Source organism: Dryobates pubescens, chromosome 32, assembly GCF_014839835.1.
Source record: "Dryobates pubescens isolate bDryPub1 chromosome 32, bDryPub1.pri, whole genome shotgun sequence".
Classification (NCBI taxonomy): domain Eukaryota; kingdom Metazoa; phylum Chordata; class Aves; order Piciformes; family Picidae; genus Dryobates; species Dryobates pubescens.
The window spans coordinates 9,482,508-9,507,302 of NC_071643.1; the positions used below are offsets into that span (position 1 = coordinate 9,482,508).

Consider the following 24,795-nt stretch of genomic DNA (forward strand, 5'->3'; position numbering starts at 1 on the left):
TTCCCATTTTCTCACTGAAAAATGCCTGTGGATTTAAACCTCCCCCCCAAAGTTTTTATGGGTATGTCCTTTGCAAACAGCAGCCGTTTTCAAAGGAGTAATTGAAGTGCGACTTGATTTCTGTTAGATGAGAGATATTTGTGTCTCGAACAGAGGCTTCCTTTTCGGATTTGTTTCTTGGCTGTTGATGTATCATAGTTAAAATGCTGGTAGGAAGGGATAAAAGTGATTTTACTACTTGTGTTTCATATCATAGTGGGTATTCTGTTGTTTCTAGAAAAGGTGATAATTGTCTTACATGCTTGCTGATCCTAAATTGTCACTTAACAGGGAAACAGGAGCATGTAGCAGCATCAGCAGGTTTCATCTTAACCTCACTGAGAAATCTTTTGTGGCTTCTTGTTTTGTTCTGTATGCTGCTTGAAATGTGATTTTCCTCCCAAAGAGGAGGAGTCCAGCTGCTAACAAATTTGGGCTGTGACCAGATGGGATGAAACTTAGGGTGCCTGAATCTTCACTCTGTCTTCCTCCCCTGCTTGAAGCACAGAAAGGGAACAGTGAATTGGATAAAATTCCAGTTCTGTGTCCTGGTAAACTTGCTAAAGGCAATTTCTTTGGTGGCAGCACCACAGCCTAGAATTTAGGGGTACTTTTCTAATCTTTAGATAGCGTTATCTTGGATAAACATGATGTCTCAGTCTGAAACTGCATGCAGGTATTTGAGGGGTGACTCTGGACCCCTGAGCTTGTCTCCCGCTGCCAGCCATATTCATAACTAATCGTTAGTCTCCACCCAGGTCTGCAGGCACTTGGGGAGTTGTTGAGTGTCAGAGTTTATTTGTCCTGTTTTGATTAGCACAGACCTGGCAGGGTGTATTTTCTTTTTACTGGCTCCTTGCTGTGACAGTGAGGTTTTGGGAGGAGGGAGGAGGAGGAGGAAAAGGGAGCTTGGCATCACGTTTCCTCAGGCAGACACAGCAAAATAAAGGGCTGATGTGCTGGGAGTGATGTAGTCAATGGGAGGGAGGTAGCTGGTTGGCTCCAGAGTCTTCATTATATGTTTTATGCAAATATATGCCCGCCCCTAAATGAGCCTGCTCAGAGGGGAGGAGAAAAGGGGGCTTAGTAGGAAATAAAGATGCTGTTTTATTTTCCTGTGGACTTTATTTTGAGGAAAGAAAGGATGCCTGACATGTTTTTAGTCTGTTGACTGTTGAAATACCAGCTGCTGAAAGCCTACCCCAAGACAAACAAGGATCTGGAGAGGAATGTGCTGCTGGCCACCTACGGCTACTCCCAGCTCTCGCAGCAAGCCGGTGCCGGAGGTTTATTTAGCGAGTTCCTAGGGTGGCTGGGAGGGCCCACATCCTGGGGTGATTTTTCCCTCTTCCCCTTCCTTTCTCCATCAATCTATCCACAGTGTGACGGAGGGTTGTGTTTGAGCTAATTCATCCCAGTATGACAGTGTCTGCGTTTGAGCCCCTCACCCCTGTCAGGGAGAGGCAGTTTTGGAGAGACGCCTCCAGGTGCTGAAGTTTGGGGAGGAGGGGTTTGGATTAACCCCCGCTGAGCATCCCCTTCACCCTGCCCCCTCCCCAGCCCGTGGCCCCCCTTGTGTCAGCCGCAGCCGCCTTTGTGCCTCCCGCATCCTGCCAGGCAGGTGTCAGAGCCCTGAATGCGGGCAAAGGCCCCGCTGATGGATACCACAGATGGAGCGTGGAAATCGGGCGAATAGGCCTCAGCCACAGGCCATTTCTTAGGACCCAACAAAAGCCTCCAAATAAGTCAACAGAAATCCCAAAGACCACAAAGAGAAAGTGTCATTTGTCATTTGCCGCGGGTCTGTGTGGGGGTAGCAGCCCTGCTGCACTCCTCGCTGGCACCCGAGCAAACACGAGGGAGGTCACTCGCGCCGCTCTGGGCATGAAAGGGGCTCAGTCAGCCATTGGTACCCGCTGCTGTGCAGCCCCAAAAGTGGGGATGCCCTGGCTGTGGCCTTCAGTGGCAGAGATGTGTCATGAAGGGGAGAGCTTTGAAGTTAAGCTTATGCAAATACAGAAATGAGGAGGGCTGGGGCTGGCTAAGTAAGCAATAAACTGCCCCTAGAACCCTTCCAGGCTTTCTGCATATTGACACTTTCTGGGGTCTTATTTCAGCCACGTCTGTGGCAAGACAAAATTCATCTAGGGGAGACCCCAGGCTGTTACAGTGCATGGAACCACAGAACGGTGAGTGCTGAAGGGACCCCTGGAGATCACCTACTTCAACTCTACTGCTAAAGCAGGCTCACCCAGAGCAGGTTGCCCAGGACAGCAACGTCCAGGTGGGTTTGGAATACTTCCACAGAAGTAGATTCCACAATTGTTCCAGCATCCTCACACAGGAAAGATGGTTTTCCTCATGTTTTTCCCTCCACTTGGGGGAAGAGGCTGTGTAGTATTTTAACTAAAGCATTAGTAGCAGGAGCATTGCCAGAGAAGTTGTACCTTCACAGGCTGCAGGAAGAGAACCTCTCGGGCTGTGTATGTCAGGTGCGCTGTGCCACAGCCGTAATGTATGGGGTTTAAATGGCTGTCATGTTTTTGTTATCTAATTATTCAAATGAAATGTCTTGCTGAGAGGAAGAACAACCCACAGAATGACCCCTTCTGTGTTATTTGGTTGCCTTTTTTTTTTTTTCCTCCTCAATGTATCTATTTACAGTGTTTGGAAAGGAGATCCTTGCAGAGCTCCAGGTGACTGACTGCTTACACCACTGGGCAGAGGATTTTTGCATATCCTGGTGATAACTGGTGTGCAGTGTTTTGTTAGGCCACCAGACAGGTCATGAGGGGTTAAGGGACAAATAATTGCTCTTTAATTCTGTAATTCCTTCTTTAATTAAACTTCATGGCTCAGCTACTTGCAGTGCTTCTGGCTGCCTCTCCCATTTTGGGATGTGCACTAAGGGAGGGTACTGGTGATCTTGACGAATCCGAGGCGGGATCTCCCAGGGTAGTGGTTGGGTCTCCTTTCCCCTGTTTATATCTCTGCAGTTAGGAGTATTAAGATCATTAGAACATTAGGACACATAACACATCAGTACATGCAGTGTGTGTGTGTGTGGAGGGGGTGAAAGTAGAAATAACCCAGCTAAAATCTGACAACCTTTATCTGTGCTGAAGAGTAGCTTCTTATATTGTGTAAATTGGTGGATTTATCAGTGAGATATTAGAATAGAATTAACCAGGTTGGAAAAGACCTTTGAGATCATCAAGTCCAACCTATCACCCAGCACTATCTAATCAACTAACCATGGCACTAAGCACCCCTTATTGCTCAGCAGAAGGGCTACTGAGCACGTATGAAATAAATATTGCCCTTTTAAAGGCTGAGGTGTGTCCAATTTATGTGCTTAGTTAACACTCTAATTGGATTCTCACCTGTAGAGAAATCTACTAATGATATTTTAATAGTAAAAAATACAACCAACCAAATAAAAAACACCTTCCTTGAGGCTGATAATACTTAAGATGGTTTTGTAGGAAATAAAAATAAGGCAGTTTGTAGTAGAGACATATAGCTATCTGATATTAATATTGCAGATCAGGAAAGTCAAAGAACTCAGCTTTTACAAGGCTGTGGAAGGCAGGTGTCTCCTGGGACCTCAGCTGAGATTTGGGATCTGTCACTAATTCAAATGACTGGTTATGTCCATTTTGGGATAACCTAAATTGTCTGTTTAACAAGGAATGAACCTGAACTGTTTGGGATAGGATGTTTGTGCTGATTCCCGTTTGTTCAGAGCATCAATATTCTCAAGAATTAGAACAGTTTAATCTAGTCTTGGGGCAAGTAAGAGACTTTGGGAGTCTCTTATTCTCACAGTACCTGATGTGAAATGTTTGGATGTTTGCACAGTATGCTGATGCTGAGCTCTGTGGGAGTTTCTCCCAATGTCCTGTATGTGTTTGGTCCAAGATATTGACGGTGTCTGGACAATGAAGATAGCTTTGACATAAGAGCCTCTGGTCTAGCAGTAATTATTCTTTTTGGGGGTTTTTTTGGTGTGCAGAAATTCATCAACTCTTCAGCTGAGAAAGCACTTTGTCTTTCTCATGCTGCAAAGCTAAGTAAACAGATTAGGTGTATTTATTAGTTCAAACAACTTGAGTGAAACTGGAAATGTAAGATAGCTAAAAATTAACATGGTGGGAGACTAGCTGGAGGAACAGAGATTTCTTTTTGGCTTTGTGTTCTCAGTTACTTCCAAATAACGAATGGTAAGGAGATTATTTTAAATCAGTGTCCATATCAATAATTTATATAGCATTATTGAAGTAGTAGGAGCAATACTGAACCAGCAGCTTCAGCATCACTGGGGAGTGTCTGCCCTCTTTAGGTGGCTTCTCTTGAAGGCTCAGGAAAGGAGGAATGTTTGTTAACTGAGACAGCAGCTAATGCAAGTGAAGAGTGGCTTTGGAAGGCTACTCTTTTGATTTGTTACTGCTTATTGGAGAAAGAGAGCATGGCTGGGTACTGGAAGAGGCTTTTTCTGCTGCATGGGTTCAGCCATGGCTGGGCTGTAGCTGGAGTTCACTTGATTACCAGAGGAAACAGGCAATGCTGCCAGGAACCCACTGGCTTTATGTATGTGCAGTCTTGCTCTCTCCACATCCATGAAACCCAGTAAGAGTTTTGTTTCTGATTTCTCTTTAACTGCAAGAGTTGCTAGCCCCTTCCTGGGTCAAAGACATTCTATATGTGGTCTGTTTCTTGCTGACTTTTACTACTGACTTGGGGTATGGTGTGAGGGTCCTTTTGACCAGTACAGTCTGACTGTTTCACAGTCATGTCCTGGACTGTGGTCTGGAAGCTGAGCATCAGTACATCTGCATGTAGCTGTGCTCTGTGCTGAAAAACCTCCCAAGGCTAGGAGGAATAATGATGTAACCTTAGGTGAAGGGAGCATGCAGTCTGGGTATTCCAGCTCTGTTCAACGTGTGTGCTGGAATCTCCTTGCTTTAGTAACTGGAGGAGCCAAGTCAAACTGTTGCTCTGAGCTGTTCTTACAGGACTTCTCTGTGCGGTATTGAAACCTGTGTGGCCTGTGCTAAGATTGTTAGGTGGTCCTAAGACAGCCAAGTAAGCTGAAAATGAGGGGAAATGTTTAAATGTGCTGAGCTACATTAATACAAATGTGTGCAAAATACTGTTCAAAGTGTAAGACAAATAATAGACATGATATGAAGTAAATATTTGATTGTGTATGAGAAGTAATTCCTCAGTAGCACTCTTAAGACCTGTGTAACCACTTCTATAGATTTTAGTGATGAATTCCTAGGGAAGGTCTCACGTACATTTATTGTGTCCAGTTCTGGGCTCTCTAGGTCAGGAAAGATGAGGACCTTCTGGAGACAGTCCCATGGAAGCTACAGAGATGATAAGAAAAGGAAAGGCTGCAAGACCTGGGGCTGTTTAGCCTGGAGAAGAGAAGACTGAGAGGGGATCTTCTCAATGCTTACTAATATCTAAAGGGCAGGGTGCAAGAGGATGGGCACAATGTAACACTTAACTCTTATTGATTGTTTGCCTTTTTGTAGTCTGCCAACCCAATTCTGAGCCATGGGGAAAAGCAGCTTTTCTTTAAGAGTGGGATCAGTTGATGATGTCCTTAATTTGCCTTCTTTTGTCCCTTCAACTACAGCTAATTTTTGTCTTTCATTTCTTTTCTTTCTGGAGCATCAGCACCTCAGTCTGATGAAGGCTCTGACATAGATTCTGAACCAGATTTACCTTTAAAAAGAAAACAGCGTCGCAGCAGGACGACCTTCACAGCAGAGCAACTGGAAGAGCTGGAAAGAGCTTTCGAGAGGACACACTACCCTGATATTTATACTAGGGAAGAACTTGCACAAAGGGCCAAGCTGACAGAGGCTCGTGTCCAGGTATGTGTTTAAAAGCTGCCTACAAAGGGAATTTCCTTTCCTGTTAGTGTCAGGATTATATTCTTGTGGGGAATTCTACTCTAAGGTAGAAGGAAAATGTCAAGCTGTGTCCTTTACAGCCTTAAGATATTTTCCCATCTGTCCATGGACATTGGTTTTCCAACTTTTTAAGACCACTGCTTTTAAGAAATATTTATTTTCCCCAGGAAATGTTCCATAACTACTATGAATATAACATGGAGCCTTTGGAAAAGGTCTATTATTCCAGCTTGTTTGCTTAATGCATTAGACAGCAGGTCAGCAGTTCTGCCAGTTTATGGCTAACTGATTTCCTCTGTTCTTTGGGTCTTCATGGAATTAACAGAGGAGAGGAAAAACACTTTACAAAGACAGTGTGTCTCTAGAGCCTTGCAAGTGAACAAGGTTACTGGTGCAGTATCTACTTCTAGGTTATCTTTTGAAGTAGACTTTATTTTAAACTGGCAATATCTCTTTTATCCCCACTGTCACTTTAATTCAGAAGAAAAGAAACCCTCAGATGACCGCTAGGTTCTCACAGCTTCATATAGATTTGGATTGTCTAAAACACACAAACATGCTGGAGGAGTAAAGGATGGATTTTATTTAGGTTGTTACTAAATCATGAACCTGGGTTTTCAGAGGTTCAGAACTTGGCAATTAACAGCCAGATAATTCTGGACTAAACTGCACCCTGGTTCAGACTAGGATTCACTGTGTCTCATGGCAAAGAAGCATGTCCTGTGAAACATTTAATACTGCAGGCAGGATCCTCGGCTGCTCTTTCATTAGTTGACATCCAAGAGTCAGTTGGAAAAGCAAGCTCTGTTTAAATCAGTCTGAGTTGCAGGTGTTTATAAGCAAGTGTGCAGTCAGGTGATGATCAAGGTAGCTTGTGATCTGCCCAAGGAAGAGAGATAAGTGGTAACTTGTGATCTAACCAAGGACACAGGTGAATGTGGTGGCTTCGGTGAAACTCGGGGTGTATGTTGTGACCTTTGCAGCTCAACCTGAGGCATTCAGACTCTGCAGACTGAAATGAACAATAAAACATGTCTCCCTGATGTCATAAGACAAGCAGCATGCTGGGTTATTGAGTATCTGGCTGGAGAGCTCCAGACTTTTTCAGTTTTAACTGCTAAATGTTTTTGCAGAAGACTTCACACCACATTTCTTGTAAGTGTTTGTTATGGCTGTGAGAGAAAATCTGATGTATAGATGAATTTGTCTGGAAGGCAGACTCAGTGGTGCATGACTCCTTTCTCGGTGCGTTTACTAACTGAATTGCTTGCAGAACAGCTTGGTAGAGAGACTTAGGCCAGGTAAGACCAAATTAAGCCCTGAGAATCATCCATGCACAAACATAATAATGATAACTCCCTAGACAATTCTGTTAGCAAGATGAATGGGGTCTAGGATATGATGTTTTGGGCTATCTTAGCTTCAGCAGAAAAATAAAGCGGGAAAGACCTTGTTCGTGTTTTTCTAAATCAGTGACCCACCACTAGAAAATAAGCAGAACTCTCATTAACGTAACAGCTGTCTTAATGTGGCTTTAACCCTGTGACTCTTTACATTCCTTGTGGCTTCCTTGGTTCCCCTGAGACACATCCTGTCTCACACCGCTCCTGTGATCTACAGCCTTACGAATTCTCCAATACCTCTGACATGGACATTTTACCTAACCCAGCATGGAAGAAACTTCCCAGTCAATCAATGATTAAAATACCAGAACAAAACCTCTCTGGATTAAAGATGAGCTGCAGCTGAAGTAACCAGCCTGTAGGCAGTTTCCTAGTGCACTCCATCTGTCTAGTACCCTTGAAGGCTGGCCGAGTCATTTAGCAGTGGATTAAGGGATACAGGATTTGCCTTATCAGCATTCAGCACCTCTCTATAGCCCCTTAAAATAGCCACCTATGATGGGCATGAAATAAAAGACGACCTGTGAAAAGACAATAACCCTGAGAGACTTGAGGCTGAGAGGGCTGGATAGCCAGACTGATGTAGCATTCAGACTTCCTTAGTCACACTCACTATTTATATATTTTTTTTTTCTAGCAGTATGAGAGAGAGCAGAGATAGTAAATTTTGTATGGGTGTATACACAAAGATCTCTTTGGCTGCTTCCTGATCAAGCTCCTTGCAACCTGAGTCTGGCTGAGCTCAAAAAACTCTTTTTTCTCTCTGAAGCTGTAAGGTCCAATTTTGTAGAGTTGTTTTATGTTGTCTAGGAAGTCATTTAGTTGATTAAACCTGCATCCACCTTCTCTTCCCTCAGTCACTCCATTTAGTGCCTGCATTTTATGCTTTGTTTTTCCCAATCTGCTGCCCCATTGCTTCTCCTCCTTCTGTTCCCTGAGGCCATCTCTGAACACCCGGGAAGGCAGAGTCTTAAACTGCTGAGCCCTCCCTCTATTTTCTACCTTTCTCACTGTTGAAGGGTAACCAAATGCATGTTTTAAGCTGGTTGGAGACTGGGGGGAGAAAAGTAGCCTCTGGGCTGAGATCAAACTTAGAACATTTCATCCCCTAGGGGGAATTTTTGAAAGCTGCAAGCACTTGAAAACAGAATTTACACTGTGAATGTTATGTGGGGACAGGGAAGCCTCTTGGGAAAAGAAACATTGCAATCCACCCCACATTGGAGGGGTCACAACAAGTATCATTGTAGTAATTGCAAATACTTCAGCACTGGGTGTAGCGAGGAGTTCAAATGTGGTTCCTCCTGCAACATCTTTCCTACTCAATGACTGTTGAGTCTTCTCTGTGTCTGAGCCTAGATGTGATACGGAGACGGGACGGCCTCTTCCAAAAGCAGAATGTGAGATGCAGCAGGTCTTGTGCAGGTCCAATTCAGAAACATGAGTAGAGGCCCAAAGGCTGACCTTTCAGTAAAAACCAAAAGGTCTCAATGCTCTGAGAATGTGAGGCTAAAGATTCAGAGGCCGTGAGTAAAAATAACAACCACGCAGTGCTTTACTGGTCCGGTTTAAAACCTCATTAAACCATCACGGAGTTGCTGTCTGGACCCTTAAGGTCTGTGGCCTATTTTTACTGACTCGATCTGAAGGCAAACTCTCAAAGTGACATTTTCTCCAGTGCAGATAAAGATCAAAGCCTCTCTCTGAGCTTCAGAGCCGCGCGGTTATGGTTTCGGTAACAAACAGCGCATATGGAATGATGTGGGTAGCATCTTTTCTGGCCAGTTCTTGATTCCCACATCAGGCTTATTTTTAGACCTGGATGAACTGGGTGAGCTTTGGCAGCGGCTTGAAGCCTGTTTTGAATTGTCAGTGGGAGGTGTTTGCTTCAATCTTTCGGAGAAGGGTTTGTAAATAAAGTACAGGTTTGTCCTATGGCAGGCGGAGGGCCAGGAGCCTGCCTTGGCTGATGGAAGTTGGCTGGGCAGGCAAATCATCATGGGCTGTGTGTCGAAGGCAGGCCTGCCAAATGATTGGGAATGTGATGTGGGAGACTTGTGTGTCGAACCACGTTGAGCGGGGTGCCCCAAGCTGTATGGGATGGCAGATCCTGCTGCCAGAAGCAGCTGGCACGTGGCCGTCCTGCTTAACCCCAAAAGGCGACGGGATAAATGCATTTGCACTCTTTTAGTCCGTGAATAATGGTGGAAAAGCAGGGGAAGTCAGGAAGAATTCTGAAGCATGAGTTTGTCCCGTGCTGGAAAGGTTCTTCTCAGCCAAATCCTGGGTTTAAATTGATTTGCTTGAGAGCTTCCATAAAGAAAAATATTGTTTAACGAAAAAAGCATGTCTGAAAACTCAGGCAGATCACTCCAGGCTACTAGGATGGGGCTGAATGTTCCCATGTCAAACTTGTAATCAGCTTGTAAGCTTTTGTAAAACGCTTCTTACAGCCTCAGCAAATAAGAGCAGTCCCAAGAGCTCTGAAGTCTGGAACAGCCGGCAGGAAAGTGATAAAAATACTTATTTTCTAAGCACTGTGCTTGTATATTGGTTTTGTTGTTCCACCATGGTACACGGAGGGTAGGAGCTGCTTTGGAGAGGATGATAGTGAGGGGAAGGTTGAGAGAAGAAATGCTGACTCCTAAGCTAGTTATAAGGTCTGAGAGCTCTAAAGCCAAACCTCTCCTCTTTGGTAGTCTCAGTAGCAAACATTGGAAAGCATTCACTGGGAAATCATGAGGGAGGATCTGTGCCAAAAAATTAGAGCTTACTTGCTGTCAGCTGCTCTGAAAGGGCTTGAGCCTGAATGCTGAGCTGCACAAACCTATGGGGAGATGGGGTTAGGGAATGTAGGATGGATTCAGGAACATTTAGGACCTTTCAGCAGACCTTTACAGTTATTCCTGATCCAGTTTGTGGAGAATTTCTCCTTTTCTCGAGGCTTTCCCTCTTGTATCCCGTATGGGATAAAGACAGAGACTGCTGTGTGCGTTCTTGTAGCAGATAACTCTGGAGTTGCGGGGAGGGGATTTTAGGTTTCTCCCCCCTGGGGTACAGGAGAAATTCTTATGGGTAAATCAGCCAACTACAAACATATGCAAGCCCAAGACGATGTTTTTAAATGTAAAGGAAAAGAAAGGATGTGATCTGGATTCTCTTTTTCTGGTCCCTGCTGCCTAAGGGCTCGAATTAGTGGCGCTTTAATTTATAAATGCACAGTTCAATTCGCTCATTCTCAATACTTCTGCAGAACTATGCAGTGTTTTGAAGGCAGAACTGAGTCAAAACCCTCTCAAAGAAACGTGTGAGAGCTGAGTGTTGGGCTGCTTTGGGAGGTGGTTGGAAGCCCTCGTTCCCTTTGACACAGCCTAGTGGGAGTTTGGCCTTTTTTTTTTTCCATGTGTGGTGTGGCTTTATTTTTATCTTTTTTCCCTTTCCTGTTTGTTTTAAAATAATTCTGGTTTCTGTAACATTGATAACTCTTTGTATCCTACCCAGCACCTCCTGGCAGACCTGTAGCCTCACAGTGTTCCAAATGGTCTCTTCTCCCAGGCAACCAGCACCAGAACAAGAGGACACAGTCTCAGGCTGCACCAGGGGAGGTTTAGGCTGGAGGTTAGGAAGAAGTTCTACACAGAGAAGTGACTGGCCATTGGAATGGGCTGCCCGGGGAGGTGGTGCAGTCACCATCATTGGAGGTGTTCAGGAGGAGACTTGATGGGGTGCTTGGTGCCATGGGTTAGTTGATTAGGTGGGTTGGATTGGTTGATGGGCTGGACACAATGATCTTGAAGGTCTCTTCCAACCTGGTCTGGTCTATTCTATTCTATTCTAAATGGTGCTCAGGGGAGGTTGTTCTCAGCAGCAGATGAGAATGGCTTTGGGATACTATGAGGAAACAGGCTCACCCATGGTGTTCACAGGAGACCTTATTGCTATGAGGCTTGAGGTACCCAGGTGGCTGAGAAGGCCAAGAGCATCCTGACTTATATCAGCAATAGTGTGGCCAGCAGAACTAGAGTCAGTGATTGTCCCCCTGTATTTGGCACTGCTGAGGATGTACCTCAAATCCTGGGTTCAGTTTTGGGTGCCTCACTACAAGAAGGACTTTGAGGTGCAGGAGTGAGTCTGGAGAAGGGCAATGAAGCTGGTGAGGAATCTAGAGCACAGGTCTTGTGAGGAGTGGCTGAAGGAACTAGGGCTGCTGAGCCCTACAACTCACTGAAAGGAGGTTGGAGTGAGGTGAAGGTTGGTGTCTTCTTCCAAGTAACAAGCTATGGACAAGAGGAAAAGGCCTTGAGTTATAGCAGGGGAGTTTTAAGTTGGACATTAGGAAAAATTTCTTCCCTCAAAGAGTTGTCAATCCCTGGACCAGGTTGCCCAGGGAAGTGCTGAAGTCACTGTCTCTGGAGGGATTTAAAAGCTGTGTACATGTGGTGCTAAGGGACATGGTTTAGTGGTGGACTTGGCAATGCTAGGTTAATGGTTGGACCTGATGATCTTAAAAGTGTCTTCTAACCAAAACAATTGTATGATGTCTCAGTGAAGCTAATTTACCACCTAGTTGTTGCTAAAAAGTTGTTTTTTCTCTTTCTTCTTCCTATGGCTGATCTGTCAGTGCTCTCCATGGAGCTTGCCATAACATAGTGAGACAGGATGGAAATTCATCCTACTGCAAAAAAGAGATAGGGAAAACCCTTCCCCTTTTTTCCCCCCACTGTTTTGTGTTCTCTGAAGGAAATCCCAGTGAAGTCAGGCAGGCCTACAAGTTGGTGTCTGCTGTTGGCCAGGTGAGAGGGTGAAAGAGAGCCTGCACAGACTGCTCTGAAGGTTGTTGAAGTAAATGCAACATCAACAGGGACAGCAGGACCCAGACATTGTGGGTGTCTTGTGAAACACATCAGCATTTCTTCTAACTGGTCGTGGAGTCAGCTCTGTCCAGGACAGCGCAGCCCAGCGCAGCCCAGCTTCATGAGCAGTTTCCTTCTTCGGACTCTCCAGTTCACAAGGCAGCCCCACTGCTTCTGGCACCCTCCAACTTCATTCCTTGATGGCACATCCACCATTGTCTCCTGTTCACAGGATGGGCAGACTTTATTTTGAAATGTTAATTTTGGGGGAATGGAAATGTGGGGAACAGGGAGGACGAGGCAGGCAGTTATCATGAAAAACATCATAAGGCAAAAGGGGGAAAAAGAGTCAAACCCTGCTGTCTAACATGAGAAGCGCCATGAACAATACATCAGCCTTTTGACTTGGTGTGTTTCTGGCACTCCTGCTTGCAGTGGTCAGGACTGTGTGTAACAACAGAGCCATGGGTTCTCCACAAAATTCACATCTTGACTATTTTGCCCTGCTGGATCAGAGCTCTCTTTGCCTTAAAAGCACATAGAGCACTCTGTGTTTACGATCAGGCTGTGGAGATGTCAAGGGTAATTACACTCGTGGGCTCCCAAGCGAATAAATGTATCCTTTACAGAATATCCTGTTGAGATCAATGCAGTAAGATGTTGGCGTGATCCCTTGCAAACTACTTAAAGGAAAAATGATAATAAAAGACAGGATCTAATAATAGAAACTAGAGATGAGCAAAGCCTGTTACTTCACCTCATCCATTCTACATTGGTGCAAAATGCTTTTTATACTCAGTTCTTTTTTTTTGGCAAGTCCAGCTCCAGATGCTTGAGAAAAGGACTGCTTCCCTTAAAGGGCTGAGTTTTCCACCTCATCCCCCCTTTTACTCTAAATTTCATTCTCTTCGGTTCTCAGAGATGAAAATTTTGGCCAGACACTGAAGTTCAATTTTGTTTCTAAATCATCTGGGTATCACATTCCATCTTTGAAAGTGACACAGAAACTGGGGAACCAGAGCCTCCCTAAAGTGAATGTGATTTGGCTTCTGGTGTAGGCACGGGTTTTGGACGCTTACGTCCCTCAGACAAGCCACATTTCCTCCATCTATGTCTGCATTGGCACAGCACCATGAACAATGCTGACCTGATTCAGAGCTCCTGCATCTTACACCAGCAGATCACATGCCTTGTTTCTGCACAGCCCAGGCCAGGTTCCTGTACCCCTGAAATATTCTGCTTAAGTTAACAAGGCTCCAAGTGGCACAGAGCTCTGCACAAGTTTGTTCATCATGGGGATGCTGGAGACTTGTTGATACCACTGAGTGGCTGTCAGGGATGTTTAAGATGTATATGCAGTTATGGAAAAATGCAAATCTACAACAGGAGCCCAAATAAAAGCATAAAGCTTAGCATTGATGCAAATTACTCGCCACTGAATTTAAGTTTTGGTTCTGACTAATTTTAGCAAAGATCTTGGGCTTGAAGGCAAATGCTTATCTGTAGGGGAAATCAAATCTTGTTACCTCATTCTCTTTCAGTGAAATCCACTCATTAAGTGTAGTTCAGCTAGTGCTCCCAAAGCATTTGAAGATCATCAGATAACCCTCTTGACCTGAAGAAGAGAGAGTGCTATGGAGAAAGGCACAGTTAAGGACATGGGAAGGCTAATTACAACATGCTTTTGCTATTTGCTCCTCCCTCTCTGACCTCCATCATCCTCCCTAAGCACTCTTTAGCAAAGCCTCTTCCTTGCTCTTCAATGTATCTTGCCCTTTTTTCCTTCTTTTTAGTTATCTTCTAAAGATGCTGAGTGTGTGATTGGTGGAATTTGGGAGACAGGTGTAAGGAGATTTAGACTCAAACACCATTGAGGGAAGGGAAGGGTAAGGAGAGAGGTGGAAAAGGATATAGATGTCTACAGGATGAGACACTAAAAATTATTGCTGAATCTAGACCCATTCTCAACTATTGCTCATTGCAGATCTCACATCTCCAGCCTGATGTCTTGTCCCTGCCAGCTGCTTTCAGAGATGGTTAGTGTGGAGGCAGAGGGAGTTAAAAAAAAAGAACAGAAAACCACCAAAAAACATGAGAGAGGGATTCCTGAGGTAGAATAGAGACTCCATCTATCCTCCTGTCCTAAACCTTGAACCAGAGTGGGAGTGTGAAATTGAGGAGTAGATGTTTAGGCCAAAGGAGGAGGCAGCTGTGTGAACTGAGCAACTCATTCTGAAAAGAGGATGAAGCCAGATCAGACTACATGGTGACAGATGGCCCACATCAGAAACCAGATGGCCCAGTGAGTCCCACCACTCCTGCTATGGAATAGCAAGTGGAGGAGCCGCCCACGATGCAGTCCAAAATGTTGTTACACTCTTATGTAAGGCCCACTCATGGTTTGTAAGTGATGTTACATCTAGAAGTCCAGTCTGAGAGGGCTGGTTCATATTATATAGCTATTAGGAAAAGTTTCTTCCTTGAAAGCATTGTCAAGCCCTGGAACAGGCTGCCTGGGGAAGTGGTGGAGTCATGATCCCTGGATGCATCTAAAAGATGTGTAGATGTGGTGAGGAACATGCTGGACTTGATGATCTGAAAGGTCTCTTCTAACCAAAATGATCCTGTGATGCTATAAGCCAGTGTGGTTGCAGGAAGGATGGCAGATCTGTGACCCAGCATGCTTTCACAAACATGTCTAACATGTACCTCATCAGCCAACATGCCTCAGTGGCTTTCAGGTCAAACTGGCTGTGCAAGTGGACCTTGTAAGACTTTAATGCTCAGTTAAGGTTTTACCTAACTGATAGTATGCAGGGATGATCACCACATTGTACCATCATGAATAACCATCTGCTTGTTTACAAACCTGTGGAATCCTCCTTATCTCAAACAATCTCTCTGTTCTGCCATGGTCCACCCCATGAACCTGAGTGCTGCGATCTAAAAGTTGCTCTAAAACTGCAGCAAGGCAGAGGCTGTGCCCTGCTACAGCTGGCTGTCCTTCCCATCTGTGGCATGCGTAATCACTCTAATATCAATAGTAATCTATGTGTTTTTCAGCTCTTAACTATGTCTGCATCTGTGAGGTCTTGTCTATTCCTTTCTTGGAGGCAATAAGAACCATCCAAGACTTGGGAAGCTTAAAACATGAACTGAGAATGACGTGAAGGGAAGCAGATTTATGGCTGAAATGTCCTGCTAATCCTGCCCCCATCTGTTTGGTACCCTGGGAACAGATTTCAAAGTGGTTCTGAAATGCTAATCTAGTAGTGAAATCCTGCTCCGCTGTTAACGTCAAGTTTGCTCAGAGATGTTCTGTACATATGTGAGTACAGGAAGACTTGCTGGGAGGGATTTGTGTGTGTTTTGGATGCTGGGCTTTCAAATTAAAAGCTTAAAGTTCTGTTGGTCGTTAGGGCAACGTAATATCCCAATATCTAAGCGCAAGCCGCTTCCAAGAGTGCATTAAGCAATGCCACTAACTTGTCAGCAAATTAAATACAAAGGCAACAGACTCCAGAGCAAATAGCCTTGGCCAGCACTTAGCTCAGATGGAGAGATGTTTTGCCTCCCTCATTAAATCCGGTGCTTTAGGAGTAGCGATTGAGAGCTATTAAAGCACTAAAACTCGAAAGCATTAGTCAGCTTGTTTCTCAGGTGAGGCTGTGCTTGAGATTTGGAGTTCCTGTATCCTGTCTGAACTGTGGAAGTGTGTGCCAAGGGCTCCTTTCTTGTCTGGGAGCTCTGAGCCCAGAACTCAACTTCTCCCTCTCTCATCTCAGACAGCGAGTGCATTTGAAATGCAATTCCCTTATTTCTGAAGCACCTGCATTAAATGTACCAAAATCAAATGTCCTTAATTAAAATGTTTGTAGGTCTGGTTTAGTAATCGGCGTGCTAGATGGAGGAAACAGGCAGGAGCCAATCAGCTGATGGCCTTCAACCATCTGATCCCAGGAGGATTCCCACCCAGTGCCATGCCAACTTTGCCGACATACCAGCTCTCTGAGCCCTCCTATCAACCCACCTCCATACCGCAAGGTACAGTAGCCAATAGGTACCTGGGGAAATAGTGTCATTGTCGGGATTCAGGTGTTGCTCCACTGTGGCAATACCTTCTCTCATGTAGAGAAAGGGAGGGTGGATAAATAAGTACTCCCAGCTATTTATCTGACAGTGGAAAACCAGCTCTTCAGACCATCTCATTTCACATCAGATAGCAGCAAGTGTTAGTATGCCAAAACCGTATCTTAATGTCAGAAATTCCGGGAGCTTTGGGTTTGAAAGGGGAGCCTTAAGTCTAGGCTCTGCTAGATTTTACTGTTAAAGCAAAAAAACCTTACAGGTGAGATTGTATTGGTATTCTGTTCTTCTTGCCCTCTTCTTAACTGTTAGTGGGTGTTCCAGTTAAGGGCATTTTTCTAAGCTCAAGGCTTCTCCCATCCAGTGGTAGGTTTGCTGCAAACCACAGTGTAATTTCTGTTCTGTGCCTAGGAGGGGAAAGCCTGTTACCAGTCTTTTAAACAAATACATCTTTTCCTTTGTCTTGTATATATTAAACATTACTTTTTCAATTCTGAACAATACCTGCCTGGTAAGATTTGTCTGAAAGCTGCATGTGTCTATTGTTATGATTCCTTTAGTCTATAAAACAAATTCATGTCATCTTACTGGCCAAGTAAGCATCTAGCAATATGAAAGCTTTACCTTTCCACTGAACCAGTACTTAGATGCAGGTCCTGATGCAATTCTGTCAAGTTGACCTTCACATAATGAACATATTATGCCAGAAAAAAAGGAGCAAAACAACTCAACATGTTTCTTTTGCTTCTAGCTGTGTCTGATCCCAGCAGCACTGTCCACAGACCTCAGCCTCTTCCTCCAAGCACTGTACACCAAAGCAGTCTCCCTTCAAATCCAGAGAGCAGCTCTGCCTATTGCCTCCCCAGCAGCAGGCATGGATTTTCCAGCTATACAGACAGCTTTGTGCCTCCGTCCGGGCCCTCGAATCCCATGAACCCTGCCATTGGCAATGGCCTTTCACCTCAGGTCAGTCCTGTGTTTTCAGACAGAGGATTTGCTGTATACCAGAACCAAAGAGTCTATTCCCTCAGGCCACTGTATAATGAATTGCCAAATTTAAACCATAATGTATTCTTTATACAAGCCACATGATTTCAGTTTGCTAGCTTCCTTCTTTTCTTATTTTTTTCCCTCCTCCTGGCTGAATCAAGAGTCACAGCTTATATCTAATTTCAAGTGATTTATAATGTAATCATACAGGCTTCATATTTATATTCGGTTGCTAAGCGCTCGTAATGCCCTACTCTTCTCCTGAAGATCTGGGCCTAGGTATGGAAAGTAAATGGTATAGTCTTCTGTGAACAAAATCTTTTTGAGGTACCTTCACCAAGGTCTTACAGAGTGGACCGGGGAAATAACAGGCAAGTGGTACGAGAAGGGCTCCGACACCGAGCAGTGTGCCTTGAGAAGGGCTGTAATCGAGTTATAAATACAGAAATTAGGAGTAATACCACTCTCTGGCAATGGAGAGCTGCATGAACACTGTAATTGTTTTTCTAATTTGCAGGAGCTCCTTTTAGGAAATCATGTTAATAAATTGCCTTGATAATTGCGTGTCAAAAGGTTGGTTACATTTTCCTACATGCGGCATCTGTCTGAAGCTGACGTTATTAGTTAAAGCTTGAAGAGACGGAGAGTTATTTTATTAGTCTGGGCTTTGCCCAGGTGCTTGGGAAGAGCTGTCCACTGAATTCTGAGAAGGCACAAAGAGGATGCAATCTATAATTACAATCAGGAATCTCTTCAGGGCTGAAAGTGAGAGTTTGAACAGCTTTATCTGCTTTCTCCCCTTTTTTCCTCTCAGTGGTTAGAAAAACAGAGGGAAGCTCGGAATGACACAAATGAAAAGTGAAAAGACAATTATACTCAATTACACACTAATCACTGACTATCACCACTGCCTAAGCAGGGAGAGGGCATTCTAATAGGCAGAAAATGAGATTTTAATGGCACAAAGGGTGGCCAAAATAACGACTCGGATATCTTTGCCTCCTTCGTTTTCTTCAACTTGCGGTTTGCATCTCGAGAGTACAGTTCCTGGTTCCTGTGCAACGGTGATAACTCCGTGCAGCTGAAAAGTTCAAAGGCACCGGAGTTGAAAAGAATGAATAACAAAGGCAATGAAATAAACATTTTTGCCCAAAGGCAAAAGTTCATAAACCTTTTTTTGTAACAGTAAATGTAATTAAGTTTCACAGATTCCTATAGGAGAGAGTGGGGTACAAAACTTTACGGCTTGAAACCTCAAGGAAAAGAAAATATATACCAAGAGGAAAACAAACGGATGTATTTCCAACAAGACTTGAATGGGCTTGGTTCAAAAGAGCTCTGGGTTCTGAATGCAATCTCCAACAAAAGCCATGACATTATGTTGGTGGCTTCAGTTAGTTAGTTATTAATGGCCACTTTGCGTAGCACGCAAAGCGTTGTGTCAGAAATCTCTTTCTGGGGTGCAGTGTTAGCCCATCAGAAACAGCTGTTAGTGTCAGTGTAAATGTTTGTTGGTTCTGCTGGTGGAAAATGTGATTTTTTCATTTGTTTTTTCCTAGTTTTTATTTTTTGTCCCCTTGCCCCTTCACAAAGCTTTTATTGTCTGTGACACAGAAGCGGAGCACAACAGCAAAGAAATCTTGTGATGTCTGGGCCAAGTGGGACAGAAAAGTGAGGCCAGATTTCTTCGCCTCCCCAAAGTCTTGCTGATTTGAGGTTTGATATAACCAGGAGGAGACCCTAGAGCAGATTAGGTGACTTTTATCAGTTACTGGGCTTCTTTACACCCAGCCCTGAAGCTTCAGTTGTTCTGGGCTTTTTTACTCACATTTCTGAAACCTTGTTCTACCCCAGTGCTTAGAGCTCCTGACTGTCCTGCAGCATTACCAACAGGTTTGGGAGGATATTGATCATTCAGGAGCTGCCATCATGCCTTCATCACTGAATGTATGCAGGGGATTGCTTATACCCAGTTAGGTTTCAAACAGCTTCTTGACAACTGAGTGATTACCTTCACTGGCTGATAAAGATCTTTCCATCAAACAAAGAGAAAACTCAGCCCTAAATTCATGCAGTACTACCCACAGCTCCTCTAAAACAGTTTTAGGGTCTAAGTAATGACTTAGAGATTTGTATAAAACGGGAATGTGTATGAAGTGAAGTGGCCTCAGGTAGCTATTGTACATGCAGCACACTGTGGGACTGCAGCAGAACGGTGCATGGCTTTATTCCCAAACCAGCCCTGCATGTTGGTCATGAATGTTGTGACATTTCTGTGTGTGACTTGAAGGGGCATACTCTTGTCACACTCCCCCAGATCTCTGCCTGCAGGTGCTGAGGTAGTGGTGGCTGGTAAGTCAGGATTTCATGGAGCTAGAGAAACAGGAGTTTTCCTGCTGAGTGGGCATGTTGCAGTGCCTTGCTTGTGTGTGTGGAATTTAGATGAGGAAGAAAGAAGGTCTTTTTACTAGCCAGTGGGACCACAATAAATCTGGGTGTGTGAGCAATTAACATAATGTTTCCAGCCATCCATGCCTCTGTTGCAGGCTCTGGACACTGTGTGAAGCTGAATTTACGGTGACTTAAGCAGGAGAGGAGGGCTTTGTCTGAAGCCCAAATAATCTTTTGTGATTAAAAAAAAATTGCTCAGAATGTGAAGGACAAAAGCTAATATTAAAGCTCACCAGATCATATTCTTGACAGACTTAAAAATCCCTTTTAGCCTTTACCTTCAATTTATTCCAAGTGAGGGTCTGACAAGCAGACAGGATGTTTCCTTTCTAACTTCGTTCTTGAACATCGTGGAAAATCATATTGTGTAAGGCAAGCACTGGGTGAAGGCAGAGGACAAGCAGAGATGGTTAGGGTGCTGTAATTTAATTTTTGTTGTGTTAGCTTTGAATTTGGACGTTAGAGAGGACTGTATGCCTTGGCTTTAGGAAGCAGAGCGCTCCCTAGCATTCCTGTCTTGCAGGCCGGGTAACAAATACTGCTGCTCTTTAAAAGAATAAGAATAGAACAAGTCCCACCTCATTGATATTTAGCACTTTTAACACCAAGACAACTACTGAAGATTTCCAGACAACTGATTATTCTCTTTGTCCATCTGATTTACTTGTTGCTAGCTGGCTGTGGTGAGAAAATCTCTGCCATGCAGCCCTGTGAAGGGCTGGTCTTTGCAGCACTAAGCAGAGAAATGGTAGCCAATGGTGGCCTTGTTTGTATTTGATGAAAGAGTAACTCAACTGCAAGCACACCATCTCTGCTAGAGCTCCTTAAATATGTCAGAAAGGACATTATTAGTGTGTAATATATGTAAATTGCATATTTTTGTGTTTTCTATGCCTATTATGCAGCCTCATGGCTTTTATGCATACATTTATGGGCAGTATTGTATTTCCTTTTCAAATTAGGCTTCAGTTGCTCAGTATATTTTCTTGTGACAAATGTTTGGTAAGTCAGGATTATTAGGGGGTAGAATATCTGTGTGTTAACGTGCGGAGGGAATTTAACTGTGCTTCTGACCTGGCACATCCATTTGTGATCCTGGCGTTAACGGTCATCAGTGCTTCTTTGATGTGAAGCAGAAGAGGGGCTGCAAACCCACTTTCCTAGCAACTGCAAGTGTATGTTCTTAGAGAAAGCAGATTGTTTTTAACTCACAGTATCAATATTTTGAACTGCCTCATTTAAGATAAGGAAAAAGGCTTTTCCGCTCTACATGGGCATCGCCTGACCTCGCCATGTGCTTTTTGTTAGTGCAGAGCAGCACACTGCCCCACACCAGGCAGTTCAGGCTGTTTGCTGGGTTGGAAGTGTGCTATGTTGGGCTCTTGGTGGATTCACTTGTTGCTGCCCATGAGGCCACTTGCTTCCTGTATTTAACCTGTAGGATACCCGGGCATAAATAGTATGACAGTGTTATGTTTGTACTGGAAAAAGAACAGATGTGTGTAATCTGTCTCCTGCTGCACATAATTTATTTTTTTAACTCCATGCCCTCTAGAAAACTTCTCAGCTCTACTTTTTCCTCTTCCTTGTCATCTTCCCCCATAATTGAGTCAAAGCAGTAGCTTTCAAGGTTGCAGCTTCAAAACGGGAAGCGGATTAAATGCCGAGTGGGCTGTGTAGAAGACCATAACCGGCTTTAACGAAGTCTGTCCTTCTTATGCTGTTACCTGGAGCTCAGGAGGAATCTTGATAAGAAAATTCCAATCTTTTCCGTGAACAGTAGTAGAGATGCAAGCTGTTTCAAGGTTTCTTTCTTCTTCTGTCAAAACATTTCACTGCCTGAGTTTAAGAATTATCCCGGAACTCTTTGCTGGGAGAGATCTTGGGCAATTGGCTTCTCTTCAGTCTCTGAGAGCACTTGGTTTGCATTAACCTGAAGTATGGAGCTGATGGCAGCTGTCGAATCAGTTAGATGTGTTCATATTGTCTTGTTAATGCTGATTTTAAAGGAAACACAGGAACCACTTGCTGCAGTCTTGCATTCCCTCGTTAAATGGGACAGGAGAGGAAAGAGAAGCAACTAATAATTTATTATACCTTTTCCTATACCTTATTTCCACATAAGCCCACAGAAACATCCCATTTGGAACCCAGTCCCACAGCAGTGAGAAGCTCATGATCTCTGTCACACTGAACTTGGCTTTGAAAGCTCTTTGATTGTGATCCAGGAGCATGAGTGGGAGGTCAGAGATTCCTTGGTGAGGAATAAAGTTAATTCACATAGTGTTATTGACATAGACACAAGTTTTTCTTATTGATTGACTGATTTGTTTGTTTGTTTTGTCTGGTTTGGGGATCCAAATGTTATAATTCTTGTTGTGCCAGACTGATAACATTTATTATTTGGGTTTTTTTTAAAATACTGTGGTATTTTAAATATTATTATGCATAGGTAGCACAACATCTAAAATAGATTAAAACAACAAGAATAATCAATAGATGATCATACATTTGGAATGTTCACCTTAACTTCTCTCTCTGGCTCTTCTTCCCCATCCATCCCTGCCATACCTGAAAGGCTGGAGCAGGTGAGTGAGGCTACAGCCATAAAAACCCCCAGATCTCCTCTTAATGCTCAGAAAACTTACATGGGGATACAAAAAGCTGTGACCTTCTCTGGAAACAGAAGCCAATTGTGTGTAACATCAGGAGAATAAATGTTTAGAAAATAGAATGAAAAAAACCCAAACAAATATCTTAATCAGAAAAATCTAGGAGTTAAATAATAGAATTGTCTAGGCTGGAAAAGAACTTTAAGATCATCGAGTCCAACCATTAACCCAACACCACCGAGTCCACCGCTAAACTGAGTCCCTCAGCACCACATCTACATGGCTTTTAAGTCCTTCCAGGGATGATGATTCAACCACTCCCCTGGACTTCCACTTTCAGGGCTTGACAATGTTTTCTGGGAAGAAATTGTTCCTAATATCCAACCTAAACCTCCCCTTGAGGCCATTTCCTCTCATCCTATGTCTTCCTATTTGGGATAAGAAACCACCACCCCGCCTCACTCCAAACTCTTTTCAGGGAGTTGGAATAGAATGAGAAGGTCTTCTCTGAGCCTCCTCTCTAGGCTGAACAATCCCAGTTCCTTCAGCTGCTCCTCATGAGACCTGTTCTCCAGGCTTTTCCACCAGCTTTGTTTCTCTGTTCTTGTACTTCAGTGTCCTTCTTGTCATGAGTGGCCCCAAACTGAACCCATTATCTGAGTACGAGAGAACAACTGCTTCTCCAGTTCTACTGGCCATACTATTTTGATACAGAAAAATGACACAGTGTATATAAAACATCAATTTCTTCACTTTAGAAAGGTTTATCTTCCTCTGTAGCAATCTCTGTAGATTTAGAATGTGTCCAGGTTGACTATTCACTGTCACTGCAGTCCTGAAGGTATTTTTTTGCTCCATGTAGAAGTTCAATTTAAACCACTTGTTTAGTGAAAGCATGAGTCAGTCCTTCAGAGCTTGGAATGAATTCATGAACTTCATTAAAGCATCAGGGTTTGTAAAATAGAACTATCAAGAGGAATTTGAATACTTGCATATTTACTCAATTAAGGCCTGGTCAAGGAATGAGGGCTTTGTCGTGAGTCATCACAGATGGGTCACTGAGGTCCTTTACCTTTTAGATTTCAAACAACAAATACAAGGTACTGAAACGGCCATAGCATGAGGCAGTGAACAGCATAGATTGCAGTGGGATCAGGAGGAGCAGAGCTTCCTTGTTGGCCTCTATTTCCTTCAACATTTCTTAGCTCTTCAGAGAGAACTGTTGTATTTGACCTTCATTTTTGCCAGGGTATCAGTAATGGTCATCCTTTTCTTATAAAAGCAAGACTGAGTGATGAGTCAGAATGCAAAGTAGCTTCTTATGGTCAAAATAACAACAAAAAAAACATTTTTATTTGTTCCCAGTGCTGATTAGCCTAATGACAGGGGCCCCAGTGTGCAGATTAATAGAAGCCTCATGAATAAACCCTTCCTTACTGCTTGGATTCCTCCAGTTGTTATTATCCATCATCTTTCCCCCCTGCTCCCCACATTTGTGGCTAACTTCTTGTTTTTACCTAAATGGTTAGGACTTGTGGCCAGCATGTTGAAGGAGCTGGTTCTACTCCTCTGGTCTGGTGAGACCCCACCTGCAGTGCTGTGTCTGGTTCTGCACACCTCAGCACAAGAAAGACATGGACCTGTTGGAGTGGGTCCAGAACATGCCACAAAAATTACCTGAGGGCAGGAGCCCCTCTGCTGTGAGGACAGATTGAGAGAATTGTTTGGTTTTTGGTCTGCAGAAGGCTCTGGGCAGACCTTATTCACAGAATCATGCAAAACTGGGGGTTGAAACAGACCTCCAGAGATCATCCAGTCCAACCCCCCTGCCAAAGCAGGATCAGCTAAGGCAGGCCACACAGGAATGCATCCATGTGGGCTTTGAAAGTCTTTGCAGAAGGAGACTCCACAACCTCTCTGGGTAGCCTGTTCCAGTGCTCCATCACCCTCACCATAAAGAAGTGTCTCCTTGTGTTGAGGTGGAACCTCCTGCATTCCAGCTTGTACCCGTTGTTCCTTTTCTTGTCTCTGGGCACTAAAAAACAGACTGCCACCTTCTTCTTGACTCCCACCCCTCAGATATTTATAGATATTGGTAAGATCCCCTCTCAGCCTTCTCTTCTCAAGACTAAACAGCCCCAGGTCTCTCAGTCTTTCTTCACAGATGTGATGCTCAAGTCCTGCAGTCATCCTTGTAGCTCTCCATTGGACTCTGTCCAGCAGATCCCTGTCTCTTTTCAACTGGGGAGCCCAAAACTGAACACAGTATTCCAGGTGTAGTCTCACCAGGGCAGAGTGGAAGGGGAAGGAGAACCTCCCATGACCTGCTGGACTTGTGGTCTTTCAGTACTTAAATACAGCGCTAAGAAAGATGGGGAAAGCTGTTTTAGCAGGGCCTGTTGTGACATGGCAAAGGGGTGATAGCTGTAAACTA

At 44.0% G+C, this 24,795-nt stretch overlaps 1 protein-coding gene across 1 annotated transcript in view; it reads left to right on the plus strand.

Annotated features, from left to right (window-relative positions):
* Positions 1-203: 203 nt before the first annotated feature.
* LOC104297645 (paired box protein Pax-3) overlaps positions 204-24,795 on the plus strand; it is a 32,534-nt gene continuing 7,942 nt past the window's right edge. Inside the window, exons 1-5 of the mRNA XM_054175551.1 lie at positions 204-209; positions 1,226-1,316; positions 5,722-5,927; positions 16,101-16,266; positions 17,060-17,274. Coding sequence (XP_054031526.1) covers positions 204-209; positions 1,226-1,316; positions 5,722-5,927; positions 16,101-16,266; positions 17,060-17,274 — 684 coding nt within the window. The remainder of the gene's footprint in view (positions 210-1,225; positions 1,317-5,721; positions 5,928-16,100; positions 16,267-17,059; positions 17,275-24,795) is intronic.